We start from the raw sequence: 10217 nt of genomic DNA, 5'->3' as shown, positions 1-10217 counted from the left end.
CTTGAGAGACATGACAAAGACCTTTACACAGATCCCATTGCATGCTGGTAGACGCAGGGCACTATGGGCAGCACAGGGGGTATCGTGTATGCTGTGCATGCGTATTGGTGTGCGGTCAGTCTATGTTGTCATGGTATTGGTGTTGTTTGCTCCCTGAGCTTACCCACAGTGCACCACATCTACCAGTATGCAATGGGATCCGTGAAACGGTATATGTCATGGACAGACCGAGAACTTGGATAATCATTGAAAATTACAAATATGACTGGTCTCTGTTAACTAAAAGATTATGAGCCCCTCCATCGTATGGCCTTTGCTTCTCAACTCCGAAATGACGATTTGTTCTACTTTTAATATGTTGTGTAGTTCGACCATACACCAGCGATGGAAGGCATGGGGGTCCAGGCACCATATCACACAGAGTACACTGGGAACGACGGGGATTGTGGTGATGACGGTAAGTCAGCTCAACTGGAGAAACCTGGGTGTTTTATCGTTCAATTGCGATTACGGTACTCAATGTCAGATTAAGGTGATGTTACTGAGTACCCTTACTTAATATTTTGATCAAATAAAGCACTCTTCTCAAAACAGAAGGGATCTTGTCATGTATATACATGGTCACATAACATTACAATGTTAGTTACTGTTAAAGAATTTTAAAATACATTTCTTTTTACTTAATGATATCTAGGTTATGGGGGAGCCACAATTCCTCCCTGGGAGCCAGACAACACGAGCCACACCACCAGTTACACGGCCAGCACCAGTCAGCCACTGAACAACGGATCTGCGTTCATGCAGCGACCTCTAGCGACGCACGAAACACCTACGCTAGGGTCTAGAGGTAACATGGGTAAGAAAGGCCATCGCCCGACCTCGACCGGACTCTACATGAGAGTCAACGAACAAACGGTGCCCTTTCAACGCCTACGGCAGGCTCCGCACCCAAAACTCAACGAACTTCAGAACTCTAGTCGAATGAAACGACGCTTGACTGCAGGTAAATTGACTTTTCATTTGGTAATCAAAAAGTCACGTTTCTATATTATTATTATCATACACATAGGGAAGGTACAATATCGTGGGAGGACAAGACAACAGCAAACTAATTTCTTTTCTTTCAAACGTCAAGGTCAGCATAAATTAAGATGCTTCCCACATATTTCGTCTGTAGGTCGGTGCCCATCTTTGCTGTTATGGTTCTATATAAGTCATTGGGACGTCACCACAGCAGAGGGCTACTCTTTCTCTAGCCTGGTATCCAGTCTATCGTGGTTGGGGAGGTTCTCTTCGCGGCTGCATGAGCTCTTCCCCGCCCGAGGTTCCCCGGTAGATTTTGCACGACGGGAGTTATAGGCGTAACACTCCTACTGTAGGTCTGTTGAGCTGGACGAGAGAAAAATATCAGAGCCCCGAGCCTGTCCCAACCACAATAGACTGGATACCAGGCTACTCTCAGAGTTCTCGTAAAAGTGCTGATCAGAAGTGCTAAAATATTTGATGTGACAGGACAGGGGCTCGAACCAGCGACCATCCGAATGTAAACTTTATCATGATACACTGAGAAAATGTTTGATTCTATCATTCAATTCTGTTCTGCAGGAAAGGGAATAGGGTGTGTGGACAAGGCGCCAATCTCGTCCGAATATGGCTCGATGTACACCAAGACGTACGGAGCAGCACCAAGGTCGTCACCGGGTTCTTACAAGAACAAGGTTTACTGGTATGAAGACAAGCTACAGAAGGTCACGTCCAAACCACTCCGGGTATCATCCAAGGCTCCTGTGTAACAGCTGAACACCAAGCAGTCGATGAAACAAATTATCAAAAGAGGCGATATTTCTTTCGAAATTATTTTTCAGTTGACGACAGTGTTTACTTGAGCCCAAACTGTACCAATCATACAAATTGAAGCAGTCCAATATGAATATGTTATCGTAAAACGTTGAAAAAGAGAAAGGCGGGACTTTTCACACACTTGTTGGTGTGAATCGTAAACAGCATTTTTTGTGTGTTTGACAAATCTGATTTTAATCACTATACAAGAAGTGCCGTTTGGATATATTACACAAGCAAAAAAATATTCTTCCTAATTGTATCACAGTGTGTGGCATGTGTAACATTACCTTAAAAAATAACAGTGCCACGTTTTAGAGGGGCCAATGGTAAAAGGTGAAGTGAAGGATAAGGTACAAACTTACAGTGCTGTAAATTGTGGTGAATAAGAACGGATGTGCTACACTGTTGTGTACAATATTGTCTATTTTTATCGTTTTGAAAACAATAATGTAGATAACATTTACAAAAACAACAATTTAAAGACGCGGCATATGTTCGTTATAAGTTGCACATAATGTGTGAAAGACTTAAGCTTTTCGTGCTTCCGTGCTCGATAGCTATGTGACGCCATTTTGCAACTGGTGGGTTGAGTGAATGAGTTGCACTTGTACATACACATGATACAACAAACTACTGTATTCATTATTTCGGTTCACACCAAACGTATCAATATATAAAAAAAAATGTCTGATATTAAATGGTAGTACGTGAGGCATGGTTTGCAGTTTTCATTGTTTTCGACTAACAGTTATTGTCAACATTAATCAGCTAAAACTGTGAGCATGAGCAATCCGGGCCACTGGAGAAACTGGATTGTTCCACGAATGCCATTGAGAAGGAGTACGAGTTAGATAGGCTTTGTGGGTAAATGTAGGAACCACGCAGTCAGCATATCGGGCTGGAAGCAAGAGTTTCACGACCTTTACCAAATGATATAGTAGCCATTACAACTCAGTTACGTATTATTACAAATGATTTTCATTGATTATGAAAATCGGGTCTTTATTTGTATGAATTCAGTTGATGACCTTCTCTCATCCAAATAAGACAAGTTGTCTAAATATATAAAAGGTTTATCTTTGCAAAAGAGGCTGCTGTAGCATCGTCATTAAGTATGCACATGAGACCCTGATGATTTATGTCGTTATGATGTTAACCTTTACTTTGATTATTATGATGTTAATTGGTATACTTTGATTATTATGATGTTAACCTTTACTTTCAAAATCCGCAAGTATGAAAATTCCACCCAGAGCTTCTCGAACTATCCCACAAACAAACGGTACCGATAAGTATAACCTTCTTGGTGAAAGTAAACAAACCCAAAAAGTACTTTCGAGTTTAAAGACCAGACCAGACAATCTCTGTGTTGCACCAACAAGTCAAGTCACGTGGCGTCGGCGAACGTGCCATAAGGTCAATCTGCAGCTGCGCGCGTGGGCCGCACACATCAGCCGTGCGTCACTGACGACTGCCACGCACAAGACTGTCTTTCTTCCGCAACTCCTCACATATCTTGTCTGCTAAGTTTGAATGTTGATCTTCCCCCACATCTTCAGAAAAAAACGGTGCTCAACATACAAGAGTTTCTTCAGTTGACAGGTAAACAATCAGAAACCTTATTTCGTAGTTTTAATCGCATTGGTCCGTCTATTTGACTCCAAAGTCAGCCAGTTAGTATTACTAACCAAGTACATATTTTCAATTTACCTCTAAACAGATCAGACTCTGTGGCAGGCGTGTGAATTTTGTACGTCTGTCTAATAATCCACTTTGAACAGAAAGTCGTACAATATGAAGTAAAATAGAAGTAAAATAGAATACTAGTACATAGCCGGGTGCTATATCCGCGCTTGAAGGTAGGTAAGACTGGCGCTCTGGTGTCTTGGTTTGGTACCTGATATTTAGTAGTGCCCGAGGTACACGTGCAATGAGATAGCAAAGCGTCCATGAACACTGAAAGCTAGTCCAGTCAAAAAACTTCTTTATTGTCAAATCCCTATGAATGGTTAATATTATTTCATGCACCAGCATCTTTAAGAAATATCGTATTTGTGTTGTTTTTCATCTTGCTATGGTATATTCCAGTTTATGAGAATATGAAGCATAAAAGATAAACGCAAGTAAATTGAGCGACCGGCCACTTCTGGAGATGAACTGTTAACCCAGAAGAACACTGAATGGACACGATTTCTGAACCAAACATGTAAGTCGCCAAAACATGTCAACGGTAGCACAGAAACTGGCTCCAAATAAGAGTTACCATCGAAATTCATATATGGTCTCACAAGATGAGGTGTTGATAAAGCAGCCTAAATTACGAGCTCGAGTGAGAGCGATAACGAGATCTATAACGTCGGATTGATTAAAACAACCAACGTCTAGCGACCCCAACTCCACAATTCCATGTAAAGAGGACAGAAGCGATGAATATGTTGACACTCCGTCACAAACAAATGTTGCGGTGTCCATTATTCTAGATGTAACCCAAATATAAGACAGGGGAACTTAATTAGCCTGTCAATCTGGGCTTAAGACGACACATCAGACCTCATATCCCGTCATTACGTCGGGTGTTTTTCATTCCATTCTTTTACGTAACCTCCATTTTATTCCGTTTTTCCACTGCCACATTTCGTCCTAAAATGTCTCCGTCGTCATTTTCTACGCAACACACCATGTTTTGTTTATTAAAGACGTGAACCATTCATTTCACAGAACGGCTGATGAGTCTGTGCACAACTGCTGAATGATTCAAGTCTGACGATATATAGGTCTCGGCCATCTGTATTCAAATTTTGCTTTTTAAGCTGTGCGATCTGCCCCCTTTCTTGGCTTCCCAACCGGTTGGATTAGATATCACAGACTCATCGACTGCGGCCCAGAAAAAAACAACAAAACAACGACGTTATTTTATTACGCTAAACAGTGACGTGGTCTGAATTGACGCGGGCCCTCCCCATTGAATATTATCGAACTTTCCTCTGCATCTTCGTAAATATTGATTCAAGTTCATGCTCGGCAGAACGGAGGGCTGAGATATTAGTCTGCGGTAGACCAACCTGTTGTGAGATCACATTTCCGCAGTCGTCACAGCTGGGTGTGGTGCAGTTTTTTCCTCCACCATGAGTGCGGCTCAGTTCTCCATGCCCCCGATGCACGAACATTCGATATACCATGGTCGAGTGTATGAGGTAAGAAAGCTACAACCGCAACAACATTTCTTCCTAGCTGTCATGGTATTGTTTTTGTTTTGTGTGTGTGAAGGATGTAGTAGTCCAGCAAACATGTATTACACCCGAAATTTACAAAGCTTGACTTGACCAGGTTTCTCGTTTAGTGACATATATAGAGTAGCGGTCTACACGTAACTTCTGGATCGAGATACTCGTATTATTGCTTTGTCGTAATGCGGCATTACGCAGGGCACCCGACAGTACTAGTCGAGTGGTATGAATTGTTAAAAAATATTACATCACACTTGTTTGCTCCAAGCCACATATCGTCGGTTTGTTTGAACCAGTTTGAGCCACAGTATCATTTTTTAAAAGTAGAACACTCATGACATTGACATATGGTGTCCTGGAGTAATAACGATTGCAGCATTACTCCACTACCATTGAACTCTTTAGACAGAAAGTGCCTCGATACGGCTAACGGGGTGCTGAGGTGTTCTCATTTCTGTGTGGGAGTCGTAAGCCGGTAGACAGTCGGTCTAGAATGTGTACCAGAGAACTGTCCGCCTAACACTGAGACATTGCCGCGCCGAGTGATCTAGACACAATTTTCTTGGTGACTACGTGCCGTATCACAGCACCCAAAACGGGGAATGTTGTTGGGTGGTGCCTCGCCTGTGCATATTCTAGACAAAAATCGCACAATGCTACAAAGTACAAGGTTTCACGCGGCCAGTCCTCCGGTACACATATTTAATTTAAGCTTTCTACCAAGTGGCGCTGTCCAAATTCCACCCAATATTGAGCTCTCGGCACCGTGCCGTGATTTCCGACAGAAAGGAGCTTAATTAGGCTGTACCTAGTAACCGGCATTTTCATTTACGATTTCTTTTTTAAGTCTAAGAAATAGCAAGGGTAAAATTAAGAAAACAACTCTACTTCTATTTTCCTTCGCCAATAACATTGACGTGAGTCTGTAAGGTTTGCAATCCGATGTCTCTTTGTTCAGACGGCCGTGCCGGCTTCCACGCCCGCCGAACATGAGTACAGCACCGCGTCCGATAACAAGTACATGGATGCCGTCCCCGTCATAGAGATGCCCTACGATGATCACATGGTCGTGCCTTTCAAGTTCAAGGATACCATTCAGCACACCGAGAACTCCACAGACCCAAGGTAAACGATTTTGGAGATTTCACCGCGTACAAAAATAATTCTTAAGTGCATGGGCGATGAATGTATTTTGTTTTCTTGAAAGGTAGCGTGGGAAAAACACTTTTGCAAAAGGATGTTAGTCACCCAATTTTTTTCTTTGTTACTGTGATAATCAGAAAAATAAGCTTAACTTTGAATCAAAGCTCATCACCATCATCACCAAACAGACATGTGTCTCTCCTTGGTGCTGAACTTCCTTCCGGCGGCGCCAGGGTACAATACTAAAATGGCGGAGGATTGATCAGTAGATGTTTTCTGATTGGGTGCGTGTACACGGGTGTGTATGAGTGTGTGTGCGCGCGCGCATGCGCGCGTTCGTGCGTGCCTGTGTGAAAGTGTGCTTCAATATCATATTATAGAATACGGCATTTTTGTCTGCAAAACATATTGAACACCGCAAAATTGAGACACGGGACTGAAGTCCCACAAAGTAAGCATCCAGCCTAGCTCCCCTAATGTGTCCGTTAGGAGTCGGAGTGGGATGTCCGCGGCTGTTGTTTATTCATTGTTTTGCACTGCATTCCGGAAAGGAAACCCAACTAGCGGGGGGTAAGGTTCCGAGGACATTGAACTCAAGTCCCAGTCTGAAAAACATTCTCGTGTAAAATGTTGCTAGAGTCCATGCAACATCCTTGACATGGCATTTAATGCCACCACGCCGGGGGGATTGAACTGCTCCTTCTCGACAAATTTAATCTGGCGTTGTGTTCAAAGCGGCAGGACGTCACATAAACACGTCAACAAGCAGCCAAGTTAATTCCTGCACGTTCGACCCAGTTGAATGCAGACAGAGCGCTGATTGCTTCACGATTGCTTCGCTGAAAACAATCTGCATACAACAGCGCTGTAAACGTGAGAAAAACAATTACGTAAGTTTGATTTGTTTGGAGAAGAAGGGGAAGAAGAAACAGAGCAAAAGCAATGTTTTCTTTCTGAGAAGGTAAACATAAAGATAGAAAATAAACGGGCATCCAGTGATGTACAAAAATACCACCAAAGCAGCCACAAAGTCTACATTCTAAACTAGTTGATGTTTATTTACTTTCTTCTAAAAGTTACAAGACACCAACATTTGAGGTTAATATGCCAAGGACCCACATATGTATAAACGGATCCCACTGCATGCTGGGAGATGTGGGGCACTATGGGTAGCCCAGGATCAAACAATGACAACAGGTATGAATGATACATGCATGTTGTCTATGTTGTCATGGTAATACTAATAGTTGTATTTGCCCTCTCTGCTATCCATATAGTGCCCTGCATCTCCCAGCAGGCAATGGCATTCATGAAAATGTCTACTGTACCTATACAGCCAACCTCCCCCATAAACATTAGCTGCTGATGTTTTTGGTTATAGTACATGTCAGGCTCTTTCCTAACAGTCCCCGTGAAGGGATCTGCAAAATCTGCCATGAGGGAGAGACAGCAGGCCAGCTGATCTCTCCGTGCCCAGTGTACCGGCTCTCTGGGCCTGGTGCACCGCTCCTGCATCGAGCTGTGGATGTCATCCTCCGGCTCCACCACCTGCGAGATCTGCAACCAGCAGTTTCCCATCACAACCAAGTCTCGATCCTTCCTCAAGGTCAGTTAAAACCTATTAAAATCCTCCTGTACACCTTTCTGTATATAGGGCAGCTTCTAATATCTCCATTTTCTTAGAAAAGGGAACTAAGGCATCCTTGTTGTACTTTCTACCAGTGGCTGAAGAACAAGGACAATGCCATGGAGAAGCGTACCTTCATGGGGGACATGGTGTGCTTTCTGTTCATCACCCCCCTGGCCAGTGTCAGCGGCTGGCTGTGCCTGCAGGGCGCCATCAACAACATCAACCACAACAGCCCTACCGAGGCTGGGGGCCTCATCGCTCTCATGGTGGCTCTCTTCATCATCTACTTCTTCTGGTCCATCGTAAGTACAGATTAGATTCTGTATCGCTACAAATAAGTGGTGACTAGGGCCAAGTGGTTAGGCAGAGATCGAGAGATCACAGGTTCCATTCCTGGCTTTCCTGGCTAGATGCTGTGTCCTTGGGAAAGGTACACAACTTCACTCCATTCAAGTGTAGATGGGAGCCTGGTACTTAGTCACAAATTCCTTGTAAGATTTGCCGCCACATGTTTTTTAGTTGAAAAAGATGCACAAAATGCTCATAATTTAGCAGCAACAGCTAAAAGAGTCTTTGTCTTTTTAGTTGCTCTATATTTTCTATCATTAGGCCACACCAATTTAATTTGTTGGTTCTCGGATTTTTTCAGAAAAAATTTAAAGCGACAGGGCGAAAAAAAATAAAAATAAAAACAGGCCTAGGCATCCTATTATAGCCCCAAATGCTTCATATATTGGAGCCATGAAGTCAACACAAAAAGCTGGGATAAAATTTAAACAATGAATTTTGAACTTTTAACCAAACCACTGCATTAAAAGATTGAAAAACTGTAACAACTAGGAAGAAAAGGACTTTCCTCAACTGTTGGGGGGCAAAATATGAGCATTTTTCAGTTAATTCAGGACCAGAATCAATTTTTTTTTTTTTTGCAAATCAGAAAAAAACGAAGAGGCGAATCCGAGAACCAACAAATTAAATTGGTGTGGCCTTAATGCATTAAGAATTAAAAATTCATTGTTTGAAACATAAACCAACCTGGTATGTGGACTTTGTGCCTCCTGCATAGGTATTTGGTTCTGTTAACTATTTTATACTGTTTAGAGTAGTATTTTTGTTTTCATTTTGTTTGACCAACCTATTACACTGTATACTAGTATTTTGCTGATAATGGAATTATGGCTTAAGCAGGGTGAAAAACATTGTTGATAATTTGGCTTGCCAGTGTTTCTCAGAGTTCTCCATTTTCCCCATAACATGATATGGTCCATCACATTCCCTGTCCTTTCCCAGGTGTCCATCCGCTACCATGTGACCATGTGGCTGAAGTGGCGCAAGAAGAGCCCGGAGATCCAGCTGATCGACCTCGCTGTCCGCTGCACCAAGACCCCGACCCACAGCCCTGCACAGGTCCACGTCAACAAGAAGAATCCTGAAACTGGCTTCTAAATATCACTCTTCCCTAATGATCATGCTGCAGTCAATTTTTTGATTGGCAGTCAGAAGCTTGATAAGACCACATCCACACCAACCATGGCTTCAACCACAAATTTCATAAGAAAATGTCAGCAAATGATCTCTAAGGGAAGTTTCCACAATCAAATCTACTTGCTGTTTATCATTCAGTCTAACTTCTCACTCAGCCTAAATTCATTCGATTTGCATCAGTGAACATGGCCTATCTATTACTGAATGCAGCCTTAGAAATGGTAGCAACTTAGCTCTTTATGAACAGAAACTGTTCTTCAAAAAAATTACATATCAAGTGGCTCTCAGATAAAAAAGCAAGTTTTGAACATCATTTTTCTGAAACCATTTCAACATTGCAGACATCTTTGTAGGGAGTATGTGCTCATAAATGAAAAAGGGACCCCTTGTTACAGTTTTGAAAGAAAATAGTACTGAAAATATCACAACCAGTGTTCGGGGATGGCATCCCATCAGGCTAATTGATTATAGGACTAATCATGGGAATGAAAAATGAAGAACAGGCAGTAATGCATTAACATATTTCTGTGCTCCAATAATTCGCTGGAATCAATATATGATACTGTTATACACAGTTGACTGTTATTATCAAAGACAGCCAATCTAAATTTGTTTCATTTTTCATGTACTACACCAGATTCTCACAGTGATTAAGCTATTAAAGCTCTCAGCCTGGTATCCAGGCGTGTACAGCTTCTCACAATAGTCACTCTGTTACCTGTGGGCTCTACATGGCTGGATAACAGGCTACACTTACAGTCTTCAAACTATCTTCATATTCGCTCAAGACAATCACAGCAACAAGAAATTGTGCATATTAGGTCATCTTGCTATGTTGCTGGACAACTGCGCACACGGTTAATTTCAAATTCTTTTACAAAGACAAAGGG

The 10217-nt window shown here is 42.3% G+C and overlaps 3 protein-coding genes across 3 annotated transcripts in view; all 3 read left to right on the top strand.

Annotated features, from left to right (window-relative positions):
• Positions 1–355: 355 nt before the first annotated feature.
• LOC109469664 lies at positions 356–2132 on the top strand. Its single transcript, XM_019768202.1, has 3 exons — positions 356–457; positions 695–1003; positions 1606–2132. Exons 1-3 carry the CDS (start codon positions 385–387, stop codon positions 1791–1793), a joined length of 570 nt encoding a protein of 189 aa, XP_019623761.1. The 5' UTR covers positions 356–384; the 3' UTR covers positions 1794–2132.
• Positions 2133–7332: 5200 nt separating this feature from the next.
• LOC109469744 (E3 ubiquitin-protein ligase MARCH3-like) lies at positions 7333–9975 on the top strand. The gene is given in 4 exon segments (XM_019768328.1): positions 7333–7685; positions 7687–7818; positions 7935–8144; positions 9133–9975. Coding segments are annotated over 4 exon segments (606 nt in total). The 5' UTR covers positions 7333–7577; the 3' UTR covers positions 9289–9975.
• The window catches only part of LOC109469645 (E3 ubiquitin-protein ligase MARCH3-like), a 1733-nt gene continuing 1322 nt past the window's right edge, over positions 9807–10217 (top strand). Inside the window, exon 1 of the mRNA XM_019768179.1 lies at positions 9807–9833. Within this exon, the coding sequence (XP_019623738.1) occupies positions 9807–9833 (27 nt within the window). The remainder of the gene's footprint in view (positions 9834–10217) is intronic.

This window comes from Branchiostoma belcheri, unplaced genomic scaffold (assembly GCF_001625305.1).
Source record: "Branchiostoma belcheri isolate BF01 breed outbred unplaced genomic scaffold, Haploidv18h27 scaffold21, whole genome shotgun sequence".
Classification (NCBI taxonomy): Eukaryota; Metazoa; Chordata; class Leptocardii; order Amphioxiformes; family Branchiostomatidae; genus Branchiostoma; species Branchiostoma belcheri.
This window is presented reverse-complemented; position numbering and strand designations above follow the sequence as displayed.

What these genes read in the sequence shown, in the direction of transcription:
- LOC109469664 (XM_019768202.1), top strand. Translation starts at nt 385, where the DNA reads ATGGAAGGCATGGGGGTCCAGGCACCATATCACACAGAGTACACTGGG. An exon ending in CGGGGATTGTGGTGATGACG is followed by an intron (nt 458 to 694) that starts GTAAGTCAGCTC and finishes AATGATATCTAG; the next exon opens with GTTATGGGGGAGCCACAATT. An exon ending in GAAACGACGCTTGACTGCAG is followed by an intron (nt 1,004 to 1,605) that starts GTAAATTGACTT and finishes TCTGTTCTGCAG; the next exon opens with GAAAGGGAATAGGGTGTGTG.